Raw genomic sequence first — 15,752 nt, forward strand, 5'->3', positions numbered from 1 at the left:
CAGGCTGTATATTATCTTTTCCACATATGGCAGATTGAATATTTCACTGTAGTGGTCCTTGATGTTCAACTTGTTTGACCTTCTGCCTACTGCTGATGTTCCTGCCCAAAACTCTTTCTAAGGATAATATAAACTCTTGATAAGTTTCAGATCTTGCAGAATAAAGACCCTGTGTGAATAAAAAGAATATGCATTCTTTTCAGTGGCAGAGACGGTCCAAATATAATTGGATCAACATTTATCCTCTATTTTCCTCTCAGTAGTTGACTATGCCACCCCTACTCTAATTCACTACACTGGCTTCCTCTTTCCTTCTGCATCAAATTCAAGGTTGTGCCCAACCACACGACTATTTACGCCTCTGCTTTCACTTCAGCCTGCACAGCTTTCTTGACCTTTGCATCCTTTTCTTCTTAATGCATCCTTCCATCTTTGGGTTTCACCTTCTTTTAGGCTGCCTCCTACACTGGGCGTAGTCTCTGTTTTCCTGTGCACCAGCCACATTCTCTGTCTTCCTTCAAACTCACTTTTCCATTACCTTGCTATATCACTCTCTCATTGACTATGTGTCCATGTCTTCTTGTTTTTAAACTGCTCTCCCTTATTGTACTTGCCTGGTTTGGCTGTAAGCTTTTCTGGGGAGGGGTCTCAGGTTCAGACTCTTGGGTGCAGTCAAAGTGCTCAGAGGGCAAAACTCGGGTCACTGCAAAGGTGACTTAAAACAGAGGGCTCTCAACATTTCCAGACTACGGTACCCCTTTCAGGAGTCTGATTTGTTTTGCATACCCCAAGTTTCACATCACTTAAAAACTTCTTGTTACAAAATCAGACATAAAAATACAAAAGTGTCACAGCACACTATTCCTGAAAAATTGCTGACTTTCTCATTTTGACCATATAATTATAAAATAAATCAACTGGAATATAAATATTGTACTTACATTTCAGTGTACAGTATACAGATCAGTATAAACAAGTCATTGTCTGTATGAAATTTTAGTTTTGCACTGACTTCGCTAGTGCTTTTTATGTAGTCTGTTGTAAAAGTAGGCAAATATCTAGATGAGTTTATGTATCCCCTGGAAGACCTCTGCATACTCCCAGGGGTACGTGTACTGCTGGTTGAGAACCACTAACTTAAAGTTCTCCTTAGCTCTACCCTGACCCTTGTGCTCCTCTGTACACTCTCTTCTATTCAGGCTCTTAGATCGCACTGTAGTATCTTAGCCTTCCAGTAGTGCATTAAGTGATGTGGCTAAAATCTGGCCCATTTGTTCTCTCATCCTCTCCCCAAGGGGAGAAGTGCCTGCAGTGGGCTGTCTTGTTTTGGATTTTTATTTATTTTTTATAATGTATATGTACACATGTTGCTATATGTTTACGTCAGAGAAGGCAAAGCCTGTCAGAGACTGGGACGTGGGCAGTTGTGCCTAGTGGTAGGAACAGGAGTCATGCCTAGGGATTAGGAGTCAGGAAGGAGCACAGGGTCAGAGCCCAGAGTCAGAGGTCAGGAATTGGAGCCAAGGGTCAGAACCCAGAGTCTGAGGCCAAATACAGGTACCAAGAGTCAGAGCCTAAGTCAGGAATCGGAGCTAAGGGTCAGAGTTGGATTACCGAGGCTGTGGCTATGCTACAGAGCTTACAGCAGCTGCTGTAACGTTGCTAGTGCAGACACTCTAAGCCAGTAGGACAGAGCTCTCCCGTTAACTTAATTACTCCAGCCCCCCCGGTGAGTGGCGGTAGCTATGTCAGCAGGAGATGCTCTCTTGCTGACATAGCACTGTCCATACCGGTGCTTAGGTTGATGTAATTTACATTGCTCAGGGGGTGGCTTATTCACACCCCTGAGCGACATAACTTATACCGAGGTAAGCAGTAGTGTGTACCTAGTGCTAGAGTGAGACAGAGCTATCACCGCCATGAGCAACTGCTTTGAGCAGCCACCGGGCTTAGGAGCTGGTTTGTTGACTCTTCCAACCAAGCAGGTGGAGTCGCCAATCAGGCAGCATACTTCAGGCCAGCTGCGCTTGTTAGTCTGCCTGGAGACTGACTCTGCTGCAGCCCCAGCTTCCTGACAAGGTCAAAGAAAGGTAACTTGCACTTGGAGCGGAAGACGCTGAGGTTTGTGATGGTCTTTAGTTCCCGTTGAATTTCATTCCCCAGTCCTGGATTGGCCCCTGAGAAAGCTCTGTCATGGCCCTTGAGCCTACATTGTGGTCAGGCAGGCTGCCCCAACGTACACCAGGCTGCTGTGCTACAGAGTGCTGCCATCCTCTGGGACAGATGGCCCAGGAGAATCCTAGCCAGGCCTCCTTTTCTCCCACCGTGTTCCCTGGCGCTAAGGGCATGTCTACACTGCCCCACAGTTCAGACTCCAGCACACCAAAGTGCTGCACTGTAGTTCCCCTGTGTGGTTTCAGAGTAGCAGCCGTGTTAGTCTGTATTCGCAAAAAGAAAAGGAGGACTTGTGGCACCTTAGAGACTAACCAATTTATTTGAGCATAAGTTTTCGTGAGCTACAGCTCACTTCATCGGATACATTCAGTGGAAAATACAGTGAGGAGATTTATATACACACAGAACATGAAAAATGGGTACTCCTCCCCTGTGTGGTCACTGTGGGCATGAATGTAAAGGCTCCTAGTTTGCGATAATGTAGAAAGCCTCAGGGTTTTTATAAATCTTTAACTATTGCAATTACCTCTTTTTTATGCAAAAATTAATCTTGAGTCATTACAAATGCCTGTCAGAGCAGGAAAACTCAACTTCCCCAATTTCTACAATTATTATTTGCCAGCCCAAGCAGAATTCCTCAGCCCATGGTTTGTCTGGATAAAATGTTGCACACACTGAATAGCTTGACAAGATCCACATCTCATTTTCATGAAAGTCCTCTCTCTCCCTGTGGGGCTAGCACTCATGCAGTCTTACTCTAGCACACTTCAGTACCACAGAAACAATTGTGAAGAGAGATATCGCTATTATCTAAATGAAAGATTGAACAAGAATGAATTTGTAATCTCCCACAGACATTTTATATAGGGACCCTACAGAACTGGTGACATTTGCACCCATTATTTCTCAGACACATTTTATTTGAAATAAATGTCTGTCCCCACAAGACTTGAAATAAGAAATCTCTGCATTTTTGCTGAGCTAGTTGCCCCCAGAGGAGCAATGTAGAACAACTGGAAGGTAATTGGATCAGTTCTGACAGAACACTTATTTGAATGAAGACTCCAGTACACCTGGGATTTGAAATTACCCATCTCTCCTTCTTTTCAATACTTGAAAATATATTATGCATTTTATGGACCTTAGTGTATAAGGATGTTAAGATGGTTACTACTTCCACTGAGAAAGTCTTAATAACCAACTCCGTTATTTTGAAAATGATCTATACGCTACAAGCAAGAATCAGAAACTGGATAATAAAAACATTTAAGGCCATATCCTCAGCTGGTATAAATTGGCATAACACCATTTTCATGTCATTAGAGATACACCGATTTACAACATCTGAGGATTTGGCTCTTAATATATAGTGATCATCAGATCTGGATATTCAGCTGTCTGATGATTTGTGCTAAATTGCCTGTAAGCAACATTCGATGCTGGACTTCATCTTACTTACTTTTTCCCATCACCTCACTTCAAACATAAGGCTAAGATTTTGTCACGGATAGTTTTAGTCAAAGTCTCGGACAGGTCACGAGCAAAAAAGAAAAATTCACAGAAGCTGTGACCTGTCCGTGACTTTGACTAAAACTATCCGTGACAAAATGAGGATCTGTGGGTCCCCACACCTGCAGCTCGGGGGTCCCCAACTGCCAATGGGGGCCAGGAGTTGTGGGGTGCCCCTGTCTCCTGTGTCAGCCAGAAGCTGTGGGGTACACCCAGCCCGCAGCTGCAGGGGCCCACAGCAGCTGGGAGCTCAGGGATTCTCCTGTGGCCGTGGTGGTTGGGAGTGCCCCTGCCACCCCTGGGGGGGCATGAGCTGCAGGGTACCCCTGCCACCCGCAGCTCTGGGGGCCCGTGGCTACCGGGAGCTCAGGGGTTCCTCCACGGTGGCTGGGAGCTGTGAGGTTCCCCCATCACTGGCAGCTCTGGGGGTTCCCTGCCACCCACAATGGCTGGGAGCTCAGGGGTTCCCGCACCGCCTGCGGCGGCCGGGAGCTGCGGGGTACCCTGCCACCCGCAGTGGTTTGGAGCTCCAAGGGCCACCAGAGGCAGCGGAGGTAGCCCACAGCTCCCTACCCCTGCAGGTGGCAGGGGACCCTGCAGCTCCTGACCACTGCAGGCTGAAGTCATGGAGGTCACTGTAAGCCATGGATTCTGTGACTTCTGCAACCTCCATGACTAAATTGTAGCCTTACCCATAGGTCATGGATCTCTCAAAGTATCTCCCTACAGATATGATGGAAACAAAAGTACTGTATTAAATTGTATGACACCTTTTACAAGGAATACTTTTTGGAACCTAGTTATTTTGGGTGGATGGAGTTCTGTGACAAACTTCATCTTTATATTAACTCCAGGGATTTTGATTTTACTTTCTTCTTTCCAGTATAGAAGACTCAGATAATAATTAATTATTAATAACTCATATATAATAAATAATAAACCAACTAAATACCTAACAACCCCCCTGAAATATGGCCATCTCTTCGTTAGAGGATAACAGCCAGGATGGCAGCTGGTGTACAATAAATTGCACAAGTGTGTCAGGAGAGGATATGCTGGGAAATCTTTACACCTACGAAAGGTGCCATGGGAGCTTTAAGGTCCACATGAAATACACAGAACTTCCATTTCTAAAAGGCTTGACCAAATGACAGGAAGCTTAAGTCTTCACTGCACAGTAAAGCTGGGTTATTACTCAAATTTTAGCCCAACCCCACCTACTAGCCACACAGAAAAACCCTCTGACCTGGGTAGGGAAGCGCTTTAAGCTTGGGCTAGTTTACTTGGCATGTGGGCACAGGTTACAGACCAGGCTCCATTTTAACTCAGGCTGGAATCCATCCACTTTGCAGCAGTGAGGATGCAGACAAAATCACTTAAGCATTTATAATCCTCTGCTACCCTTCCCACCATCTACCCCTGGAGGAGGGAGGGCAGGGCCTGAAGTGTCTGCACAGGTCCATGTCTTCCGCCTCCAGGCCCTGCAGAGGTTCCTTTATGGTGCAGGTAGTCTGGCGTGGAGCGTACTGGCGCACGCCTTCCTGTGCTGCTTTCGGGGGCTCCGATATGACCGGCAGCTCCTTTATCTCCATCCGAGAGGTCTTCCACAAGACCTCTCCGGGCTGCCGGTCTTCTACGAGGACCTCCTCCGGACCTGGAAACTGTTCACAGCGACCAGGTCCGTGGCGGCCTCCGTGGGGGAAGATCTCGCGGAGCCCCTGCTACACAACCCCCAGCTCTGTGTGCAGGTGGCGGAGTCCCCCTTGGTGCGCCAGAGGTTGGTCCTGGCAGAAGTCACCAGAGTCGGAGACCTCCTCGACTACGACCGGGGAGACTGGCTGGATCCCCTGACGCTCGCTCAGCGCATGGGGCTCTCCAGGCCTTGTACTCCCTGGCACGTACTTCAGGAGGTGAGAGCCTCTTTGCTGCCCGCTGCTCGGGTTTACCTCGACTGGGTCCTAAGGGAGGGCGTGCCCCGGCCACCCTCCACACCAGGCCCTCCGGACCTTTTCATCAGGCCCCTGCCCCGTGGACCTGACCAACCCCCCCGCCCCTTCACCGTGAGCTGGCTACACAAGCTGCAGCCAGTCCGTTTCCAGACAGCGCCAAGGAAACATCTATACACGCTCGTGCTCCACACCTTTCACGTCCTCACCCTCGCGTCCCGCCCCGACACAAAGTGGCGGGACCTCCTGCCACCTCTAGAGGGTGAGGAGCCCCGGTGGGCCGGCCTATATTCCACCTTAGTCCCGAGGCCCGCTGGGGATATCAGTTGGCAGCTCCTTCATGGGGCCGTGAGCATGGGCATGTACTTGGCGTGGTTCATCCCAATCCTGGACATCTGCCCCTTTTGCGGTGTGAGGGAAACCCTGGTGCACGTCTACCTAGAGTGCGCCAGGCTGCAGCCCCTATTCCGGCTCCTCATGAATATTTTGTTAAGATTTTGGTTGCACTTTTCCCCTCACCTCCTTATCTATGCACTCCCTGTCTGTGGCCCCACTAAGTCACGGGACCTCCTGGTCAACCTCCTCCTGGCCCTGGCTAACGTGGCCATCTATAAAACCAGGGTGAGGAGGTTGGCTGATGGAGTCTCCTGTGACTGTGGGGCCTATTTCCAATCCTCCGTCCGTTCACACCTCCGTGCAGAGTTCCTCTGGGCGGCGTACACTGACTCCCTTGACGCCTTTGAGGAACAGTGGGCGCTGTCCGGGGTTCTCTGCTCGGTGTCCCCATCTGGTTCCCTTCGTTTGACCCTTTGACCGCAGTCCTGTCCCTGTTGTTCATTAGTTGTCCCCCGTAATTATTTGGTTTTCTAGGTCCTGCGGACCCCCCTCTTAGGCTGGGGGGGGGATCCTTTAGCAATGTGTGGGCTTCGCCCACCCACTTCCTGGATCCCAGTAAGACCCTTCCCACAAATTTCCTCCAAAGAAAAGGCAAGTTCTTCTGCAGTTGACGCAACTAACTGGGAAAGAATCTTGGAGTGTCTCAGCACAAATAACTATGAGATATGCCCCCAGACACACAGGAGTTAGTGCAGAAACAATGATGACACAGTAACCCAGGTAGGGCTTTGCTATGGGGATGCTCTCACCTAGGCTAGGCTAACCTATGTGCTCAGACCTGGGCGTGAAACACCTGGGTTAGCTGTGCAGTGAAGACATACCCTAAGTGGTATGAAATTCACCTTCAGAAGGATGAAGGGCTTCACTGAACCTGCTAGAATTTGAACCCTGATACCAGGGAAGGGGGAGTGGATCGATCCAATACTTGGATCACTAAACCATCCCTTCTAATATTAGTTATTTATTTTTGTGATGTCCTGTGAGAAATGAAAATTTCTGTATAAATGCTAAGTATTTTACTGATTATGATAAAAACAGAAACAAATTCTACAGTTATTTATATGAACTAGATCATTGCACATTATAAATTACACTCCTTGACTTGTGAAGGTGAAAAATATGGGGAAGGGAAGAGTTTTGATAAAAACATTAGAGAATCCCTCCTGCTGGAAATGCAAAAAATTATCTGTTTTTTAAGGTCTGTTTATAGGTAGGTTGTTTACAATTATTTTTATTGCATTTGATGTTTTACAGATGGGATAGAAAATAAAATAAATTGCACACAATGAAGGGATTGGTAAGAAAAATAAGTGCAAATGTTGTAATGCTGTTCCTCTTTCTCCCACCCAATTTTCCTTCCATTCAAAAAGACAAGACATGATGAAACAGAAACTCAGTGCATCAAAGGGGCCCCAATCTTCAAACATGATATGAGTCATTTTATGCACGTGAGCAGTGCCATTGAATTCAATGTGACTACTCACATGAACAAAGTTACTCGTGTACATAAGGGCTTGTCTACATGGGAAAATGTAACCAGTTCTACCGGTATGACTATACTGGTATAATTAAACCAATAAACCTCTTCCAAAGCAGCATAAATTAAACTGAAAAAAAGTGCTCTTATTCTGGAATAAGAAAAGGAGTACTTGTGGCACCTTAGAGACTAACAAATTTATTTGAGCATAATCTTTTGTGAGCTACAGCTCACTTGATCGGATGCATCTGGAATAAGAGTCCACACGTGGAGTGATATTGGTATAATTGGTTTAAATTCACACCTTAGGAAAGTTATTCCAGTATCTATATGGACAAGTCCTAAGTGTTTGCAGGTCTGGGACCCACAAATCTGTTTTCAGATTTTAATATTTATACCAAAAGGTGCTAATGGCTTGCCAAGCACCTGAATCCACATGAAGATGATTGTGTGGGTTAATTAAAGCATTCTCTTTTGTCTGGCTTTTAATGCTGTGAGATTCCTTTGTGTAAACCCCCAGGCTCACCTTTGAAAGCCTGTGGCCACAGAGGAGAAGCTTTGAGTTATGTTTCCCAGGTGTAAAACTCAGGGTTTAGGTCAGGAAGTGAGAACTTTTGTTTTGTGAGAGGCCAGAGAGACAGAGGTCCAACACAGCTTCTTTTTAGGGACAGGGCAGTGGTGCCTTGCCTAAGGTTTCTGCAAAAGGGATTTTTGTGCAGTCTGTTACCACTTCTGTTCAAGAAAATAGAATGTGTATACATTTTGTAAATAAACAAATCATACTGGAAAAACACCTGACTCCACATTGCCAATTTCTGCTTCAAAAAGAAAACTGATCTGCAAGGACCCCATTCAGCTACTGCCTGGCAACAGGGTAAACAGCAAATTGGACAAGGGAACCAGGTTTTCTAGTAGTTTGACCTAATGACTTGGAATCAGGTCTAGTCCCAATTTTGCCTGAGGATCACCTTGGACAAGTCACTTGCCCTATCCTGCTTAGAATGGATCCTGTGATTCTGGTGCATAGGGGCAGGATTCGGAGAGCATAAGCAGTGGGAAGTGGATATCCTGTAAGTCATGAAGTTTTGCTCCAAGACCCCCCTCCCACCCACACACACACACACCACTGACCTGCAAAAAGGATTTTGAGACAAGAAAAGGGTATGGGAACTGCTTTTTATGAGGATCTGTTGGCAATTTCCACTCCACCATGTACAGGGATAATAGGTACTTCAGAAAAGATTCCATCCCTAAAGAAATACCAGATGAGGAGCAGCTCCATGCCCCAGGGCACTCCTGATATACAACCCAGCTTCCTAGGCTAGGTGAATTTCACTCCTGTGCAGAGAGCTAGCATAAAGCCTATATGCCAGTTATTGCATCAAAATAGGGCTTAATTGGGAGTCATCTGGTGCATAGCCTTCTTGCTGTCCTTCTTCACAAGGGTGAAGTGTACGTGCTGGGGCCAGATTTTGGGCCTTAACCTCAGTCCTTCCACCTGTAAAACAGGGATAATATTTACCCAACCTTTTTAAGCTCTTTGAGGTCCTCAGTTAAAAGTTACTATGCATGTATGTTCATTAAAATTCAAGAGCAACTACTGTATAAATGTCTATAATGGCATTTGATCTAGCTATCTATTTATAGAAAACCAGCACTTAATACATATCCAATTGTGCAACTATATATGCCAGATTTTCACATAAGGAGACATTTAGTGTTGGTATACGATAGAGATATCCTGTAATTATCTGTGCTATATTTGCTGCTTGTCTGCTTTGGAATCTTAATGAGTAGGAATGCCATTCATGGACATTTTTAGAAATGCAGAGAGCATAATAGGACTTTAGGACCCAATCTTGTATTCCTAGTACGCTCCAAACTCCTACATGAACAGCTTTAGGTGAGCCAGACATGAAGGATCAGGCCCTTATTTGTGCCATTCCTACGCCCCATATGCCAGACACAGTTCAATGATACAATCAGAGAGACAAATAATAGCAGAGGAAGAGTAAGAAATATGGAAAGGAGAAAATACGTGATTTCAGTTGAGATATGAAATAAGATGGAAAGTCAGTGACATGGAAAGATGGAGAAAGTTTGAGAGTCTCAGTGATGTAAAGTAAAAAACTCTTATGTGTGTTGAGGGACAGAGAGGAGGCCTGAGCTAGATGAGAAGAGCAAGAAAGGCAGGGAAATAGAACAAGTCTAGGAAATATAAAGCAGGTAAGTAGTTCCAGAAGATACTGCACACAGATATGCAAGTTTGAGGCTCAGTTCTTTGCTCCTTGACTAACTGGGGCATGCTCAGCCATAGGGTGCAGGAAGAGACTTGTCAATCGGCAACTATTCCCCAGGTTGGTTTCAGGAATGGAGCTGACAATCAAAAAACAAAAAAGCCCAACAACCAAGCCCTGCCTGATGAGTTGCAATTTCATCCCCTGGGGTCCCCTGTGGTAGAGTAGACAGAATTTGATAGTATTGATTATCAAGGAAATTCTTTATTGAATCTGCTGGACACAGAGAAGACCATTTCATTCTTCCTGGCTTTCTAGCAACCAGGCTGACTAGTGTCACCACAGAAGGTCCTGGCCTAGACAGACATGATGGAAGTGCTGACTACAACCCCCAAGAAGGAACTACATGCTTCTGTTCTTGCTGGGAGGGAGGACTGTCACAGCAACATGGCCTTCAGGTTGGTAGTGAAGAGGGAAGAGTCAGGGATGAGGGGGCAGCTCAGGGAATCAAAAAAGCCTCAGTAGATGCCAGAAGAAAAAAAACATCCTAAAATGAAATGTATGGCATGTAGCGAGCAGGGTGATTGCAAAGTGCCTGCAGCTCTGTCAGGGAGGCAGTGGTACCAAGAGCTGGGCTTTCACACCTTTTCCAGGGACAAGCCCTTTGTTTCCACACAGAGGCCTCATGCCTGTCCGCATGAGCTGCCATGCAGTAGGCACCGACCCTGTCATTATCACATACCTTCCACTTGCACCCATTCAGATGGCAAGGCATGTGCAGCACCTGCCTTTCAGGTCACATCCCCAGTTCCTTAGGCAGAGAAAGTTTGGGTGTTGTTGACAGGTTTCAGAGTAGCAGCCATGTTAGTCTGTATCCGCAAAAAGAAAAGGAGGACTTGTGGCACCTTAGAGACTAACAAATTGGTATCTGCAAGTTAAAATGTGCTTCCTAGGTGGCAGGAAACTGCACGTTGGGCATGGGCGGCAGGTATAATAGGCCAGGAGAGGCTAAACCTCCCCTGGTGCAGCCTCTGCTGACCTGCCACCAGACGCTGGCCTGTGGTGGCCCTGCCTGCACTTCGCCTCTTCCTGTCCCTGCTCTGCCTTTCCCCAAGGTCCCCACTGTCCACCACTTCCTGGTGAGCCCCTCCTCTCCACCCCTCCCTTGCCAAAATTCCCCTCCCCCATGAGGCTTCCCCTGCCCGCATCCCTCCTCTCCTCCACGCCCCTCCCCTGTGAGACCCCTGTCTGCTGCATCACTCCTAACCACCATCCCTTTGCTTGGGGATAGAGTGGGGTTTGGGGGGAGGGGGGGAAAGGGAGTGCAGTGAGGCGGAGTGGGGAGGAAGGAGGCACCGGGGGGAGCCTGGGGGTGCAGTAGCCAGGTGTGGGGGTGAGAGGCTAGGCCTGGGGGCAGAGTGCATAGGCCCTGGAGTTGCAGTGACCGGGGGGGGGGGGGTGAGGAGGCCCAGTGGATGGCAGCCTTGGGGATAAGCGGGTGCACGGCCCAGGCAGACACGGAGCGCGGCTGCAGGGAGGGGTGGGAGTGTCACAGCTGTCTGCTCTCGACTCCCCGGTGTGCCCCCCCCTCCTTCCCCCACAAAGGGGGCAGGGCAGCAGGTGCTCCCTCTGGCTGTAGGGGAGGGGGTCCCTCCAAATCTCTCCGTTTAGATAGAAAATGGGAGAGGGGGGAAGCCTCCCCCAGGCGGAACAAGGGATGGGGCGGAGCTTTCAGGTCAGAGGGCGGGGCCACAGCGGAGTGGGCGGATCGAATATAGCAAAGCGAGAATCGGATGAGGCGGGGCGATTGTGAAGACAGAGGCAGGGGGCGGGGCGACGAGAGCCGCTGGCTTCGTCGTCATGGCGCCCTGCCAGTCGAAGGCGGAGCCAGGGGGAATGTGGGGCGGGGCCCCGCGTGGCTCAGGGCGGCCCCATCTCCACTTCCTGAGGCGGTGAGTACGAGGCGCTCCTCGCGCTGCGGCGCCCAGGCGGGCCGGAGCGAGCCGCCTACTCAGCGGGGCCGGATCTCCACCCTCGGCTCCGTCCCGTCCAGACCGTGACGTGTCAGCGCGGCTGGGCCTTGCTGGGGGCGTTCCCGCGGGCGCCGGGAGATCCCCTCGCGTGGTGGGGATCCGAGCCTGTGCCTGCGCCGGGCTGACCCAGGCCCGGCTTCAGGCTGCATCACGGATCACGTGTCTCTTTCAGCGTTTCCTGTGGGCGGGTTTACATTTTCTCCAGGGTGGGGTCAGGCGAGAATTCTTTCAGGGCAGTGGCCGTTGGGATTCGAAAAGGGGAAAGCTTTAAAACACAAACCGTCACCGTTGCTTGGCGCACGTACACAGTAAATAGCCTTCCCTCAACTGTTGCGTGGGCACCTAGCAGCATTTTTCTTACCTTGCTTCTCTGTAAAGGGGGGGTTAATCAATGGAAATATGTTTTTGGTTGGTTCACACGTGTATGACGAAATCAACATTTACTAATGGAAAAACCAAATCCTCCCAAGCCTAGTACTGTGTTACTCAGATGGCCATGTCACAGTATCTGTTTATAAGTGTATCTCCTAAGGATTCCTAAAATGCCTTCAAAAGTAATTTTCCCTCTTGATATTCACCCCTTCTTGTCATCTGTTGAGACTAGGCCACTTCCACCTTAATTGAATTGGCCTTGTTAGCACTGACCCCCCCACTTGGTAAGGCAACTCCCATCTTTTCATGTGCTCTGTGTGTGACTGTATATATATGTGTGTGTATATATATATATATATATATATATATATATATATATATATATAAATTGCTTACTGTATTTTTCACTCCATGCTTCTGATGAAGTGGGTTTTAGCCCATGAAAGCTTATGCCCAAATAAATTTGTTCGTCTTTAAGGTGCCACAAGGACGCCTTGTTGTTTTTGCTGATACAGACTAACATGGCTACCACTCTGAAACCTAGTGTCTAGGTGCTAAACTGCTTTAATATTAACAATGAAGCTTGATGGGACAGGCTCCTCCCTTGTGCAAAATAAACTTCCTTTATAATGTTGCAGATTAAGTTCTCAGTAGTTTTGAAGTCTTTGCTCATTCTTGCACTTTGACTGCACAACTGCAGAATTTTTTTTTTTTTTTAAGGTTCACATCAAATGGACCTGCAGTTATGCACCGTGTTTATTAGGATACCTTCCAGAAGGGTAACACACAGAGGAAGTGATAGTTGTCTCCTTGACTGAAGTGGAAAAAGTCAGTAGTCTATGAAGTATATGGGATCTTTTGCTGTCTTTTTGAATGAACAGTGAAGAGCCTGGGCTTCCGTACCAGTTCTGATAACACCCAAATTATTGATATAAAAAGCATATTGCAGCAACATACCTTAATTGTTCAGTAAGGTTCTTCCTTGTGGAGAGTGGTTTAGTGGCAATTAACTTCTCTGAGGGAGGTTGTGTGTCTGTCAGTTGACATTGCATCAACTTTGTTTTCTGCAGGAAAGTACATGCAACTAAAAAGCATGATAGGTGCATTTTATAAATTCAAAACTAGATAACAAAAAGTATTTCTCCTCCTGACAGTAAAGGATACAGATATTCAAAATAAAGAGCAAAATCCACATAACCTTATCGTTACCAGTTTTTACATCTTCCGAATACAATCATTTTAATCTTGTCTTTAAGAAAAAGAGACCACGAGGAATATCTTTCCTGCACTTTCAGTTGCAAAGTTTAATATTTTTTTGTGCACTTTAAAACAGTGTTGTAACAAGTGCATAATAGAAGACAGGATAGTAATTCTGAGACTTGGCAAACAAGAAGTAGGATATTTCTGTTCAGCTAAAGTGAATTCATAACTCAGGAATTGCTTTAGTTCTTATATTTTTAAGATCTCTACAATAATGTTTCTTTTGTTTCAGGGTGAATAAACAAAAGAGAAATGAATGCTATCTGCAGCCTAAAGATAGCTGGTAGGAACTGCATTTTATTTCGCTTAACTTCTTTGGCCAGTCATCAAACAAAGTGCAATAATCTTTATAGGTCTTCAGTTGAAGCTTTGAATGGACATCGCCAGATTCAAAGAAGTCACATAGTGGATAAATGTAAGCGACTAGATATAAGTAGCAACACCAGCTATTGTTTTATGATTGGAAGCTCTAACTTCTACAGAAAATTTATTAATAAAAGCCAAAGATGTTTTTTGAATGCCAAGAATATAGAAGTGTGCACAAACATACTCAGTAGCTGTAGAAGTCCTTGTTTCCTAACCTCTCAGCCGTTAGTGGAAGAGCTTGCATTATTTCGAAGTCTTGCTCCAGTTCAGTCCCCAAATCGCGTTCCTGCTTGGGATGTTCAGATCATCAGGCTTTTTCACACATCATCATCATTTCAGGCTGCTCCAGTGCCTCTATTGTGGATTATTCTTAAACCGGCTCAGAAGCTATTTGCTATCATTCTTGGAAGGTAAAATACTGTTTTATTTTCTCTTAGAGTAAGACCCTATCCTTCAAAGACTTATGTATGTGTTTACTGTTATGCACAGTGAGTAATCTCATTAATGTTAATGGGACTACTCAGTGTGTGTAAAGTTGAACATTTGTGTAAAGCTTTGCAGGATTTGGGGTTAGGGTTGAATTTTTTTTTTTTTAATTTTGTTTTTATCACAACTTTCAAACCACAATAGAGTCCATACCCCAATCAGACTAAAATGGTTATAAACTGGGAGGACCTCTCTCCTGTTTTTTTTGTTTTAGAAAATGCACCAGTTTCAGACCATAACAATCAATCACTATTTATCCAGGTCCTAACAAAATAAACACTTATTTTTGCTGAGCACCCTTAATGAAAATCAAGGCCATAATGGCCAATGATATGTTTGGCAAAGCCAAAATATCGTGGCATCTATCTACTGAAAGAGTAGACATCGTGTTTGCCAGAGATGTGGTCCGAGGCAAAAGCAGAAGCCAAAAACTTGGGCGTACCTCACCTGTCCTCTTCTCCACAACAAGCAGGAGAGTAGCTACTGCTGCTGACACAATTCTGACATGTTGACTTCAGGCTGGAGATAAAGTGGGGGTGCTCATTCTCCCTGGCTGCAGCCTAAGCTGAATGTACAAATGTACCACATGGTTTAAGTTGGATTCTGACTGTGCAGCTCCTGCGTAGAAATAGAAATTCATTCTCTCCCATATGCGCAGTGAGATTCAATATGTGCATCCTTTTGTATGTACTTATTTTTGATCAGCCCTTGCTGATTGTGTCTTGCAAATCCATTGAAGGAATACCAGGGTAAAAAATCCTTCCTTCAGATGTTCTTAAACAAAAAAATCCCAACACGCTTTTTTTTAACCAGATCAAAAAGATACAGTTGGAATAGTTCCTATTAAAAAAAGGAAGAATCTACCTTGTGAGGCATTCCTGTTCCTTGAAGGAAATATTGCACTGAACTGACAGAATACATACTACTTACTGATTCTCTTGACTCTTTCATCCAAGGATATCCTAGCACCTTACAAATGTTAATGTATACAGCCTCTCCTCACTTGTGTGAGGCACTATACCCACTTTACAATGTACAATGTTTGTGTCTTTCAGGAGCATCAGAAAATGGTGGAAGGCACTGCCTCCTAACAAACGGGAACTTTTTAAAGAAAGTGCAAGAAAAAACAAATGGAAGATAGTTGTGGGTCTGTGTAGCTTTGTGGTTTTATTTATTATGTTTTATTTTACTCACTTGGAGGAGACACCAATCACTGGGCGTGCTCGACTGTTGGTATTTGGGAAGGAACATTTTAGGGAATTGTCCCAGATGGAGTATGATATGGTGAGTTTGAAAGAAAAGAAGCCCTCCCCATTTCACACACACACAAACCATGTTCCTGTTCATTGATGTGTCTCACAACCATGGTCGGGCTCCCCCTTCTGGCCACTCACTAGCCTTCTGTTTGCGTACTGGCATATTGGGCCCATCTGCTCTTAAACTTCCCTTTGTCTGGGTAGGCTCCAGCACGGTCTCTTTCTTTGGCTACACGGGC

The 15,752-nt window shown here is 46.2% G+C and overlaps 1 protein-coding gene across 2 annotated transcripts in view; it reads left to right on the forward strand.

Moving 5' to 3' along the window:
• The first annotated feature begins 11,537 nt into the window (after positions 1 to 11,537).
• Positions 11,538 to 15,752, forward strand: part of OMA1 (OMA1 zinc metallopeptidase) — a 32,268-nt gene continuing 28,053 nt past the window's right edge. The window contains exons 1-4 of one of the 2 annotated variants that reach the window (XM_074961655.1): positions 11,538 to 11,692; positions 12,866 to 12,973; positions 13,638 to 14,181; positions 15,313 to 15,541. In XM_074961655.1, coding sequence (XP_074817756.1) covers positions 13,658 to 14,181; positions 15,313 to 15,541 — 753 coding nt within the window. In that variant the 5' untranslated portion in view covers positions 11,538 to 11,692; positions 12,866 to 12,973; positions 13,638 to 13,657. The remainder of the gene's footprint in view (positions 11,693 to 12,865; positions 12,974 to 13,637; positions 14,182 to 15,312; positions 15,542 to 15,752) is intronic. The other variant, XM_074961654.1, reaches the window with a different exon arrangement.

The sequence above is a fragment of the Natator depressus genome, chromosome 8, assembly GCF_965152275.1.
Source record: "Natator depressus isolate rNatDep1 chromosome 8, rNatDep2.hap1, whole genome shotgun sequence".
NCBI lineage: Eukaryota > Metazoa > Chordata > Testudines > Cheloniidae > Natator > Natator depressus.